Below are 14,015 nucleotides of genomic sequence, written 5' to 3' on the forward strand. Positions count from 1 at the left end.
TTAATCATTCATTTCTGAAAGAGAAAGGAGAAAAAACTTTGAGCTCCTGGGGTCAGCGACCATATAAATCTGTCTTTAGATCTAAACATTCACAAGAGGGCTCGGGACAAAGCACATAACAGCCATCTGCTCTGTAGAAAAGTCCAGGGCACCACGACTTGGCTAGATGAATATACCCGCATTTACATGCCCCCCCACGATATGATTATTGTTTAATCCACCCACAGACAATGAGGAATCCATGGCCATTATTATAACGTTATTATAACTCGTACCACATATTAAACTGCTGACACTTGACAAAATGCCGGCTCATGGTGACCTGCCAGTCATCCTTCGTAGTTCTATTTTCCTTTCCATTCCCTCTGTGAGAAGTGATCTCTTAAGCACATGTGCTATGCTCTGCCCAGCTAGGAAGTGACTTGTCAAGTTTCACCCGGGATAACTATAAATTTTCTCCTGGCACTTGATCAGCGACTCTGGAGGATGCTTCATGGATGGCAATCCTAAGACAGTTATTAGTTCATGGCAGCCCCTTAGATCAAAGGGTTGACACATGGAGTAGTCACCAAGGACCTCAAAAATAACACAATAATAATAAAAGCAATCTCACCACCTCTTGACTGCAATGCGGCCATCATTCATTGCCTTCACGTGACATGACAGGTGGGCTTTTCACCACGACCAGGGTTGTGATTCATCACTTTATAATTTCATGCACAGACGCCTAGAAGGGTCAACCTGCCAAGCTTTCCATTCCTCCTCTCCAATCGCCAAAGAGGACTGAACACCAGGCCGCTCACTGGATTCCGTAATGGCTTCGCCAGCCGTCATGACTCGGCCTGTTGCATTCTTGCCACAGAAAGCTGGCGCAACTGTCCACATTTGAGCATGTGGATCAATACCGAACGAGAAAGGTGGAATTCTCATCACATCGTGGCAACAGACTGTGTAAAAGCAATGAGCTCTGGCGAGCCCCTCGCACAGGGTCTCTCAACCTTGACACTATTGACGATTTGGGGCCAGATCATTCTTTGTTGGGGAGGCTGTTCTGGGCAGTGTAAGGCATTGTACAGCAACCTGGGCAGATCAAGATTCTAGAACATGGCCCAAGTGAAATTAGCTCAGTGATTTTTGGTCCAACATTTAACCGTTTTGAGTTCCACTGTCTCCTTTCCTTGTCTCGCCTAGAATGCCTGCCCCACAGATCCCCCAAGGCTCAGTGTCTCATTATATTCAGGTATCTCCTCAAATACCACCTCATCGGAGAAGCCTTCTCTAGCTTCTCCTTTTGAAATAGTACCACTCTGCCCTTCATCACTCTCGATGGCCTCGCTTGGCTTTTTTATAGCATTATTTGATGGGATTACTTATTATTTTGTATATGCTTCCCCGTCAGCCTCCACCAGGTAGGAATGGCATTCTATTCTGTTCTCTGTTGTAGCCCGAGTGCCTAGAACTCAGCCTGTCTCCTAGCCAGTGTTTGATAAATACTCTTTCAGTGAACGGCTCAATGAATTGAAGACTAGAGGGAGGAAGACACACACTCACTCACTCACCAAAAGTTCCTGATTTCTTTAGCCAAATATATAGAGTCTCAGCAAAAATAATGCTTAGGTCCTGGGGTACCTGCTTGGCTCGGCCGTTAAGCATCTGCCTTCAGCTCAGGTTGTGATTCCAAGGTCCCGGGATCAAGCCCCGCATCAGGCTCCTTGCTCAATGGGGAGTCTGCTTCTCCCTCTCCCCCTGCCTGCTGCTCCCCCTACTTGTGCTCTCTGTCAAATAAATAAATAAAATCTTTAAAAAAAAATTAAAATAATGCTTAGGTCCTAAAAAAGTACAGCTCCCCAAGACCACCAAAGGGAAGGGGGGCCTACATGGGGCCTTTCTGGATTTGAGAAGCATAGACACTTGGAGTATACGCAAATTTTTTCAGAAAGATCTTAAATCAACATCTACACCTAATGCTTTTCATTTAAGAGAATGTTTGCAAATATCAGGTTGTCCCACTTCCAAACTTAGTTCCAGTGGCTGGGGAAGGCGGGCTGGTGCACAGACAGGCAGATGTCACTGTTCAGGAGAGGTTTCCAACTTGCTCCCTAGGAAGCCACTTCCCAACCAAGTTTTGCCTTTCTGCAAAAAATGGCATTATCTCAGAGGGCTGGTTTTTGCATCAATTAAGACAGAACAATATGCCCAGTGCCTGAGACAGTCTGCACTCAATAAATGTACCTGCTGGTTTCTCTGTAATGTCTAAATCTCTGAACAGCACTGTCCAATACAGCTTTCTGCAAGAATGGAAAACTTCTATATTTTGCCTACTGAGAACCTGAAATCTCACTGTCATTTTTATCTAATTTATTTAATTAATTTAAATGTAAATAGCCATGTACGGACAGTGGTGAGAGAACTGGAGAGTGCGACCTTGAATACTGTAAAGCCCCCGAAATTGGGGAAATTTTATTATTTTATGTGCAACCATGCCGGGCTTCTAAAATCACATTTTCACTTCAAAAGTAAAGAAATTTCTTTCCTGTCATTTCTTCCCTTATTTAGCGAAACACTGTTCCTTAGCTTTTGAGATCTGGAAAAGATAATGAAGGTAGCAGGGACCATGGGCCGTTGGCCATCCAACAACCAGCCATTCCTCCCTAGACCCTCGGGTAAATCCTGATGGGTCTAAGTCAATCCTGTTCATTCCCTGTCTCTTGCCAGTGATTGGATTAAGCATGACCATGTGATCCAGTTCTAACCAATGAGAGAGAAGGGCTGATTGGCTGGGGGTGGGGTGCCTGGAAGAAGAACATTTCACTTGTGCTTGAATAGGAACACGGGGAAGGGGTACTTTCTCTTCTTTCTCCGGACTTCGTACCTCAGCTTGTGACTTCTGGGGCTACTGAAGCCGTACGAAAGCCATGAGCAAATTGACTCTAAGAAACAAGCCCACGGATGGTAAAATATAAACAACCTGGAGTATACTTTAAAGATGGCAGAGTACAAAGATACTGTCTGGAGGTGGCCTGCCTCTAGAGGGCTATGTTAAATCATAAATTGCCTTTATTATTGAGCCAGAGAGGCAGGAGGTCTTTGCCAGAGGTTAAAACATGGTAAGGGATGCAGACATGCTCCCGGTTAGGACTTCTGTGTGAATATGGGAGAAAAAATCCTGGTAATACTGCCAGCAGCCAAGAGTACTCGGAAGACGATGGAAAGCAAATCTTGACAGTTCTTTCTGGCACAGCAGGTATGTGGTCCAATTGGCCATGAGTGTTGAAACTTCCTTTTCGCACCCTAGTGGATGGCGAGAGAAAGGGCAGTCTTTACAGGAAAACGATGTTACAAGACAGCTCATTAAGAGGTGGTGTAAGAATGTAAAAGCCACAGGACCTTCAAAAAGTGTCAAAATCATTCCCCAAGAGGAGAGTGTGGACTATGTACTTCACAACAGTGAGGAGAAAATACCGCCATTATCACAGTGAGTCCCAGAAACAGAAACATGCTACAAATGGCTCCTCTCATCTTTGCAGATACTACTCAAACAGCCTAGAAGAAGCTCATGTTTTATTTTCCTGCTAAAATTTCTCAACAACCAATCAATACCAAATGTACTAATGGCATGCACGCCTGCTAGAAGAAAGAACACTGTCCTAACACTTGGAACTAGGGTAAGGGTGGGACAGAGAAAAATGGGTTCCGGGGGGAAGGAGGCCAATAGTAATTGGGGCAGAGCAACTAAATGTTACCTTTGGGAGTAGGAAATTTTCATGCAGCTTCTAGAAGGAGCTTGTTTTGCTCCCAGAAAATGGGCCTTCCAAATGGGAGAACGTAGATCTACATAAACAGGAAATCTGGATCAACGGGCTTCCCAAGCCCAGAGAAGATGTCAAGGTTAACTGAATTCACTAAGTGGGCTAAAGAGCATAAAACATACCCCACCACACCCCACCCTCTTACTCTGAAATTCCATCTATTTAAAATATTTAACAAATCAGAGGCAATAACCAGTAATAAATGATGGTGGAGGATGGGTCCACTGTTTGATCCTGGGAAGGTCTCAAAATGGGAGGAGTGGCCAAGAGGTGATGGAGTGGTCAAGAAGCCAGGGAGGGGAAATTCAGGGGGCTTAGCCCACTTTGTATTTAAAGATTTTTAATAATCTATATGGCTGTACTAGAACCAAGACATACAGCGAGCCACACTTTATCAATTGGGCCACTAAATATCTTCCTTACTTTTTAAGCCACTTCATGGAAACTCCAGACCCTTTGATTTTTCGTATCACAGATATAGTTTGATTGTATAGCATGCAATTTCAATTCTTCTGTGATAGTAACAATATCTCCTAGAGAAGAAGATTTATTTTGCCATATTGCAACACCAAGTGTACAAATGCTAAGTTTAAATTTTTCTTTAAACTGGCTCAGTTTTTATAAAATCTTAAATATATATAATGAACAGGAAATTTAACAAACCAGAATGGAAAACTAGCATGGCCTGCTAGATATGAAGGGTACCAGAAAATAATAAAAGCCACAAGATCAAATTCTAAAATATTCTCCCAGCTAAAGGCTCTGGGCAAGACCTGTCTCTGTTAAAAAGAGATACTGGCAAGTGACTGAAGTATTAAAGACCTATTAGCTCCATGCTGTGAGTTTTTACTTGATAAACAACTCAAAAAGAAATGACTTTATTATGTTAAAAGTCAGGTTCTTATATTGCAGGTAAAGTCATTTCTCATATGACATAAAATCACATTCAGTACTCCACTCAGGGAAAACATTATTTATTACACACTATAGTTTTCTTAATGAAAAGTAAGGATTCCTAATGTTACTACGAAGTATTTCTCAAGAAGGCAAGGTTCTATGATACATCCGTTACCACTAAGTAAAGCCTTAATCACATGATAGAAAATGGGGTTACCATAAATGAAACAGAAGACAGGTTAAATTTTAATAGCAAAAAAGACAACCAAGAAGATTCACTACCTTTAATGCTGTTGATTTGAAGTAGGGTCACGGGAGATTACCAGCTGAAAGGTGGAGGTGAGATTAATTTCAGGATCACTTAGCAAACCACTGAAGGCTAACATCACCACTTTCCACTGTCATCAGACTGAAAGAACACTCAAGGTGGACTGACCACAACTGGACTATGTAAGACTTCTGCTCAGGTACAAGATTAATTACACTTGACCTTGTGGACTGAGTTCCCTTCTGCATTTAAATAAACAGAATATTCAATCTTTAAGCACATATTAGACACTCATACCAGCTATGTACGAGCAGTAATAACAGTTCACAATTCACAAGACAGCTTTCCCTTTTATATTGCCACCAGGCCCACCCCAGCAAGAGAACAGACAACAGGATAAAGAACAGGAGTGCAGTTCAACTTAATAATTTCAACCCAGGGAAGGCCAGTAAAGTGTTACTCATCGTGATACACATCAATGACATTTTATTTGCCAAAAAAAATTCATGTAACATTGCTTAACAATATCCAAAGGGAAAGACAGAATATTTCCCTGTTTTATAGAGTCAGGGTAGTGGCTTTTATGAACCAAATCACATATAATAAATGAGTACATAGTGTCAGGTTAGAAAAAAGATGAGTAGCCTTTAAGTAAATCACACAGCACATTCAGATAACTGCTTTCCAATTTTTTTAAGGCACGTATAAAGCTAGGTATATCTTCTCTCTGAAATTTTAAAATAATAATGTTCTTCCACTAACCTACACTCCCCCCACCCCTGCCCCCAACAAGCTAGTTTCAAAGGAGAGAACATCATCCTTTCAAATTTGAAACCAGGAAAAAAAATACTTGACTTTGATCCATCACAGATATGAAAAATAGGTACTTATAGATAATTCTGTATGCCTTCTCTAGACACTAAATTTATAGATTATTGAATATTAAGATTTATGTTGTATCAAAGCAAATATTGACCTTATCTCTGCCTGGGTCAATATTTACTGCTTTGCTTAATAAATCTTGATGTTCATTTTCAAACTGAGTCAATATCAGTTCATTAATTTCTGCATGGTTCATATCAGCATTTTCTAAAATTTGAAATGCCAGTGAAATGTTTCACCTAAAAAGTCTGAATACAGCCAATTAAAAAGACAAAAGGGCTTGTGCTTCCCTTCTGGCTTTCCTTTCAGTTTTTCCTTTCTTCCTCTCTCCTCAAAACTGTCAAAGAAAACTGCCTAAATTTAATACAATCCAGCCACCTATCCTAAAATAAAAGGTTACTTTAGGAAATATTATGAATGTACTGGTATAAGAAATTAAAATATTCTAGATATAATTCTGTAAGATATTAAAGTATTATAGATATAAATGTAAAAAAGACAGAATTCCCTCATTTCTCAATAATAATCACAATTAGCGTCTGTGTATAGTCTCCAGGCCTCTCAGCTCCATTAAGAAGACTCTGCTAACCACATTATTTTAATATGCCTTATACCTATCTCATTTTGGTGGATGTTTAGTATGAATTTCATCGTAAGGATATGCTACAATTACCCAATTACCCAAGTCCCTACTTACGGTGACTTAGGCTGTTACACACAACGTCACGCTTGTGTGTTTAGAAACACACAAGTGTTTCTAAAAGACAAATTCCCAGAAACAGAAGTGCTGAATCAAAGACTATCAATATTTAACATTTTCACAGATATTGCCAAAGAGCCCTCCAAAAAGACTCTACCAACCTGTTCCTTTCAGAGTCCATTTAAAATCCAAACTCTCAGGTTTCCTGTTAGCTGCATTTGAAATGTCCCATCATAGCAACAATTGAAATGGTTATCACTGATACATATTACTTGGTACCAGCACAGCATTGAACAATAAATACTTCATCTTCCTAAGATGCTTTTCCAAGGGTCATGAGGACCCTAAGGAATTTATTGATGTCCTCTTAGAGCATACAATAGCATCCATTAACTTTGCAAATACTTGTGAAACCATCTCCAGAGAGAAGACACCAAAACCTTTAGAAATCAGGTGGCAAACATTAGAAGAAAGTTAAAACAAAAAGAAGGAAGGAAGGAAGGAAGGAAGGAAGGAAGGAAGGAAGGAAGAGAGAGAAAGAAAAAAGAAAGAGAAAGAAAGAAAGAAAGAAAGAAAGAAAGAAAGAAAGAAAGAAAGACACCTCTAAGTTACGAGAACAGTTTCTTTCAAACGGGAGGGGGCAGGGGAAGCCAAACTCCGCCAAGTATTGAAAAATGCTCAAGGTATCTTAAGCATATGGCAACGCATTTTTCTCTTTTATACATAAAGTCCTGATTAGTGTGTGACCATATGTGTTTTTTCTCACCCTATCCAGCCCTGTAATCAAAGATCATGTGTAAAAGAAAAAAGGGGACCTATAGGAAGAAACTGTTCTACAATGTGTTCCCTACCTTGAGGTCCTCCTTATTCCAAAACATTTAAGAAAGAACAGGGAAATACCAAGAGTAATTACAGAAAAAGTTTCCGTTCAAGGAGGAGAAAATTTAAGAGTGTAAGAAATATGGACAAAACACTATACCGTATCTTAATAGGTTCAAATCCAAAATGTTTACCTTCACAACCAACCCACCACTCCTCTTTACTCATTTTTAAATTAAATGCAATGCCATCTTCAATCATCCCCAGGATCATCCTAGACGATTTATTTTGCGTTCCCTTCCACATACTAATGGTAACGAATTCCCATGAACTCTCTCCTTTTAGCTCTCAAATCTCTGATGACACAACATCATCATTTTTCATCCTGCCTTCTTCCCCCAATGACCGATCCTTAACCCTACAACCAAAGGTCTTACTCAAATATAAAACCAACTTAGTCCATTTCCACCATGAAACCCTTAAATGCCTCCCTATCACTCACAGAGATGTTCTAGATCACTAGTAGAATACTGTGAAGACCCTTCATGGTCCAACATGCTGCATTACTCCCTCAACTTTCTCCACCCTACCATATGCTCTAGACTTACTGAGCTCCTCTGAGTTCCCCAGTCACTGCCAGATCATTTCACGGCTCAAGGCCTCCACACATCCCAGCAAACACCTGCCCATCTTTAACGGCTGGGATCTGGCAGCAGCAATTTGGGGAGCTTCTCTGACCCCTCCCATTATAGTACAACATCTGGCATAGAGCAAGCAATTAATAAATGTGTTCAATGAATTAATAAGTGTGTTCAATGAATAAATAAGTATCTTCTTATAACAGTAAATAGAGTAATAAGGAATTATAGAGAAGAGAAAAATCAACTGTAAAAAAATAAAGGGAGACTATCAGGGAGAAAGGGATCAGGCCAGGCATCAATGGGGACTTAACTTCGAGCTGGGACTTGGGAGGATGAATCTCAAGACTGATTCCTCCCCAACAGTATGGTTCCATCAAATCAGAAACTCTACTGCAAATGCAGTGTCTCTAGGGAAATGATTCCCTTAAGAAACTTCACAGGAGGCATTAGGAGGAGAGCAAATAATACAATATTAATATCAAACTCTGAGGTTCTACAGTGGCTTCCATTGTTCTAAGGACAAAGGCAGACTTCTGCAGGCATGTATATTTGGCTTTGCCCTTTATAGACATGATTAAAAATAAGCATGGAAATGATATTTTAGGAATTTAATTATATCTTAAGTTCACCAGGGGAGCTGATTACTTAAAAGGATCCAGTGGTGAAACCTTTTGTAAATCACCCACTGCTTTTATCTGAATTTCATGGCAGGATCCCCTTAGTGAGTTCTCAAGCCAAGACTCTGACATGAGTTCATTTATCTGTACATCCATTCACCCACTTGAAAAATATGCACTGAATATGCACAAAATGAGATACTCTGACACACAGCAGGGGGGGGAAAAAGCACAAGGAATTATAAACTATAGTCCTTGTCCTCAAGGATTGGACATGTAGCCGGGGAAATGAAACATACACCCACACGCACCACATACACACACATGTGCGCATTATAAAGCCAGATGTTTATATGAATAATGTAGTGGGGTGGCATATAATTAAGAGCCAAATGGGTAATACGTACTCCACTCCAGAGTGGAGGCCAAGCATTCCACCAGGAGCTTACATAAGTTACCTCTAATCCTCAAAGCCATCCAGCAATGTATGTCCCTCTTTTTATCTCCATTTTACAGCTGAGTAAGTCATCAAGCCCGGGACAATTAAAAGGGACCTTGGATGTCTCCTCCTACAATGTCCTGGTCACAGCTGGAATGCCTCTTAGAATAATCCTGCTTGGCCTCTACTCAGCACAACACCAGACACTTCTTACAGGGAATTCTGATCATTACACGTCTCAATTTTGGATTCCTCTAACAATGACAATTGTTCCCCCTTGTATTGATTCATAGAATCTTTCTATACAGAAGGAACATGAGATATTGATTATTCGAAATGCAGAAAACCAAAAGGGGGAAGTAAAATAAGGGTGGGAGGAAAAATCACAAGCCGTTTTTATTCCAAGTTTCTCAGGGGGAGGAGAAGAAACAGATAGCTTTATAAAAATGCCTCCAATTTCCCCTTGAACTTGCTCCAGATTTGTTTCTCATTTCCCTTTCCGGGAACAATGACCTACCTAGCATTTGTTACTTTTTGTGTAATAATTACAGAAGTTCTGGGCAAATTCCAAAATTCATGAGCTGTCATCACTTCAAGTAACACAGAAAAATACCTGTGTCTTAGTCAAGTGAAACTAACAGAAAAATTGTTTTAAGATTTCCAGTGAGAAACTCTTATTCAATCTATTGGGTTTTTTTTTTTTTTCAGTATAATTCTGTATGAAATATATAAAGAGGTCCTCCCCTTTTTTCCCTGTCTTGGAATAAGGAAAATAAGCCCAAAGACATAAAGTAATCTTGAAATCACAAAGCTATTATTAACAGCGATAATAATATCTTACATTTATGTTCCACTTCCTGTCTCTTATGCATGATACTTTCACACTGAACTCAGATATTATGACCCCCTTTTTTACAGTAGACAAAATGAAGAACCAGAGAGATAGCCAATCTTCAGATGATCCCAATGGGACGAGAGCACATATTTCCAGGCTCCTCAATAAACAGTCCTCGACGCTAAAGCTGAAGCTGTTCGCAATGGCATTGTCTAAGAAGCCTACAGAAGTAACGATTTTAGCACCTCAAATATAATGAGGATGTGTGCATTATCCAAAGTGATACAAACTGAAATAACAGGGTTAGTCCTAATGTAAAAGTTACACTAATATTAATGAACTACTGTCTTGACAATATCCTAACAAGCTATCCACAACTCAAAAACTTCTGCACTTTCCTCAAGTGACTGGGGGCGGGGGGTGGAGGATGTCAGCAGGATAACTGGGGTCAGCATCAGGCGCCAAACTCCACCCACACAAAGGCAACCTAATGAGCAGGACACAGTAACAGAGGGGCAGGGGGACCCGGAACCGCCAACACCCACCCATCTCCCTGATCCATTTCCTGAAGCACATCCCACTCCACTCATATCTTTGTTCCTCCCAAGTCCCTTCCAAAAGCAGGATCACCCAACTCACTCTGAATGCTAACTAGGAGACTTGCTGAGGACACTCCAGCTCCGGAGAAAATGCAAGGGAGGGGGGAAAAAACAGACATTTTCCAAATCTCTGAACAGTTCTGTTTATGAGTCAGGCTAACATCTGCTCAAACACCCAAGCGATCTCAACGTGAGCAAGAATTGGTAAATCTTTTCTCTAAAGAGCCAGATAAAAATATTCTAGGCTTTTTGGTCGAACAGTCTGTAGCAACTACTCAACCCCAGCACAACAGCAGCCCTAGACGATACCCGGAAGAATGGGCATGGTTGTGTTTCAACAAAACTTTATTCACAAAAACAGCCATGGTTGGTAAGGTTTGCCAAGCTCTGAATGTGAGGATAGCTTGTTTAAACCCTCATTCCCAAATACCAAATGGTGAGTTCTTAGGAATCGTAAGTGACAAAATTCAGCGTACTTAGCTCTCGAGATAACATAGTGCCCACGCACTGTCCATCACAGTTACCCACTGAGAATCCCCAGGACATCAACAGCAGTGAAAGTAATAATAGTACCTAAAACAGCAGGAATATCAGGTACTCGATGCAAGAGACTGTGTTACATTTTTCACACATATCACCTCATCTCATCCTCAAAACAACTCTATGAGGGAAGTGCGGTTAATTATCCCACCTCAAAGATGGAGAGCCTGAATCTCCAAAGAATTAAACGTCCTCCCAACGTCCTAAAGATGCTACGAGATAAAACACATTTGAACCACAGTCCATATGATTTCAAAATTCATACACACACTATACCCCCAAAGCACCAACAGTATCTTAGGAGGAACTAAGACAAATCTGTGAATGAGAGGCAGGAAATTAAAATCTGGACCATTAAACCCATCTTTCAGAAATGCCCTGCTTCACTTTTGCTAAATTTAAAAACAATTCCCTCTACAAACAACGAGCTTTCGGCAACCCCCCTTTCCAAGTAGCACTTACGCCTAGAGGTGTAAGTACCTGCAGCTAAAAGCCGACATCTGGTTTCAAGGCCTTGGTCTTAGTCAGAAGTGACAGGCAACAACTCCTTCCTGCCCTGTCTTTGTCTGTTGGCCAAATGCTAAGGAATGTCTCTGATGCACCCTAGGTCTTGCTGACACGAGAATCGCTATTCCACCACGTTGGTGTGAAGCAACCACTGACACTGTGGAACTTTCAGGAAGAACTGTTGAAAGCATGAGGACTATGTACCATCAACTGATACCTGTCTCATTCTTTCCTTCTCCTTTTACGCTTTATCTTCTCCATTTCATCCTTAAGCAAGTGACTTCACTGGTTCTTCCAAACCAGTCTATATCCTTCTGGGGGATTCCTCATATGACCGTCTCATCCCATGCAGAAAAAAAATCAACTAGGAGAATGGCTGACAAACTCTATAGCTTGTGGCCCCTATCGCACGGGCCACCTGTTTTAATACAGCCTGTGAAGAATGGTTTCTGTATTTTGAAATGATTGAGGAAAAAGAAGTCAAAAAGAAGTATAGTATTTTCTGACACATGAAAATTACATACAATTCAAATTTCAGTGTTCATAAATACATTTTTATGGAAACCCAGCCAGTTCATCTACCATTATCGATGGCTGCCTTTGCACATACTGGCAAAGTTGAGTAATTGCAAGAGAAACCACACACCCTACAAAAGCCTAAGATATTTACTGTCTGGCTTTTTACAGAAAGAGGGTGCCAAAGCCTGCAGCTGAACCATTAGCCCTTCCACCTATTGAGACAGTTCCCAAATCCATTCCAGAAATGCATTCCAGAAATGCAAAATGGAGACTCATTAAGCCCACTCAAGTTAAGGGTATCAACAATTGCTCCATTCCAAAGACTGCAATACTAATGTCCATTCTTAACTGAGTAATGGGAAAAGTTTTAGGACTTCCATTTCTTCACTGTCATTTGCAATTGGAGATGCTGATGGGATATAACTTTCAATTTCCTGACTAACAGCATTGTTATTCTAAATGGATGAACTGTAAATAGCAGGCCACTTTACGTCTCTCCTAACTGATATCAGAGCCACAGAGCACAAAATGATAAATTTTCTTCAGGTTTCTTGGCAAGAAGCTATATATATATATATATATGTAATTCTGGCCTTCATCTCAAAATTCCCTTCATTTATCAGAAATGGTGACAATAAGGCTCTAATTAGATAATTCTAATCCCAAGGAGTTGGGTGTGATGGAAGACTTCAGAATCACTATCTGTTCCTTGCAAAACAAAACAGATAGGCTATTCTCCCTGTAGGGGCAGGAGATTTATCAATAGACAAAAGGATGCAAAAAGCCAATAGATAAGGTGTAATTAAAGATCAAGCCTATAAATTTTACACTGACATAAATTTAACAAGATTTGCAGGTGGAAATTCAGGATTTAAAACCAGAGCATCATTATGAAAATAATGTCTCTCAATTCTATATGCAATGACATTGCATAAACACAGATTTATTATTAATACTAATACCCCGTGCCTTCAAGCCTTTTCAGACAAATTATTTGAATTATTTAGTGCCAAAGTAATTTCCAAAGTGGTCTATCTTCCTCCACCATTCCTCCTTAATTAGCTACAATACATTTTCCATATATATTGGAGCATCAAAATCTCTTTTAGAAATAATAATCCACCTATCATATTTTTGGTAGTTGTTGGGAACATAATCCAGAAACATCTGTATATTCTTGTAGGCCTTCATTTTCCCCCCTCAGAAAGTAAGAAAATTATTTGCAATGTAATAGTCAACGTAGCTTTAACAATGCTCTCAGTCTTCACTGGCTGGAAGGCTAAAAGTTTAAAAGCAAAAATGAAAAGAACTGCAGAATACCACAGAGGGCAGAAATATAGTCAACTAACGAGATCTGATTTGAAAATAAAGTTGTATTTTTTATATTAAATTTAGCAGACATTTAGCAGCTGAAGACTAGCCTTGTATTTTCTGCTTTCTGAAATCACAGGCACTGAAAAGACAGAAAACAAAAGGCTGGATCTTTTGGGAAATTACAAGTTTGGTACGATCACTCATTAACAAGTAAAGTTCAGAAGTAAATGCAAATGGAGGGGGGAAAGCAGGTTAGGAAAACAGGGGGGAGAGAAATTAAGGTACTTATAACCTTGAGGAAAAAACAGGCTTGAGTGTCTCAACTTTTAGCAAACTACAAAAGGTCTGAACAAACAGGTTCAGCGTGAAAGCGATTCGAAGAGTACTTTCTCATGAGCTTAATGGGATGGTCACTGGCCGCTGTGGGAGCCCGGCCGGACCACATCCACTCACCCGAGTAGGCCCAGTACGGGTCGCCTGAAGCCTTGCGCCTGCGGATCTGGGCTGAGCTGCCGTGTCTGTTCTCGTGCAGGGCCCCGACGTAGCCTTCCGTCAAGGCTGGAAGAGAGGGAGAGCACAATGAGTAGAAGTCTTCACTCCACTGGACAGGGGAAGGGTGTCAAATACAC

General features: G+C 40.5%; 1 protein-coding gene across 7 annotated transcripts in view; it reads right to left on the reverse strand.

Moving 5' to 3' along the window:
- PTPRG (protein tyrosine phosphatase receptor type G) overlaps positions 1-14,015 on the reverse strand; it is a 684,348-nt gene that overhangs the window by 495,837 nt on the left and 174,496 nt on the right. For all 7 annotated transcript variants that reach the window (XM_045807508.2, XM_045807506.2, XM_045807511.2 and 4 more), the window contains one exon: positions 13,840-13,944. In XM_045807508.2, the coding sequence (XP_045663464.2) occupies positions 13,840-13,944 (105 nt within the window). The remainder of the gene's footprint in view (positions 1-13,839; positions 13,945-14,015) is intronic.

The sequence above is a fragment of the Ursus americanus genome, chromosome 14, assembly GCF_024610735.1.
Source record: "Ursus americanus isolate L20-20 chromosome 14, mUrsAme1.1.p, whole genome shotgun sequence".
NCBI classification, from domain to species: Eukaryota; Metazoa; Chordata; class Mammalia; order Carnivora; family Ursidae; genus Ursus; species Ursus americanus.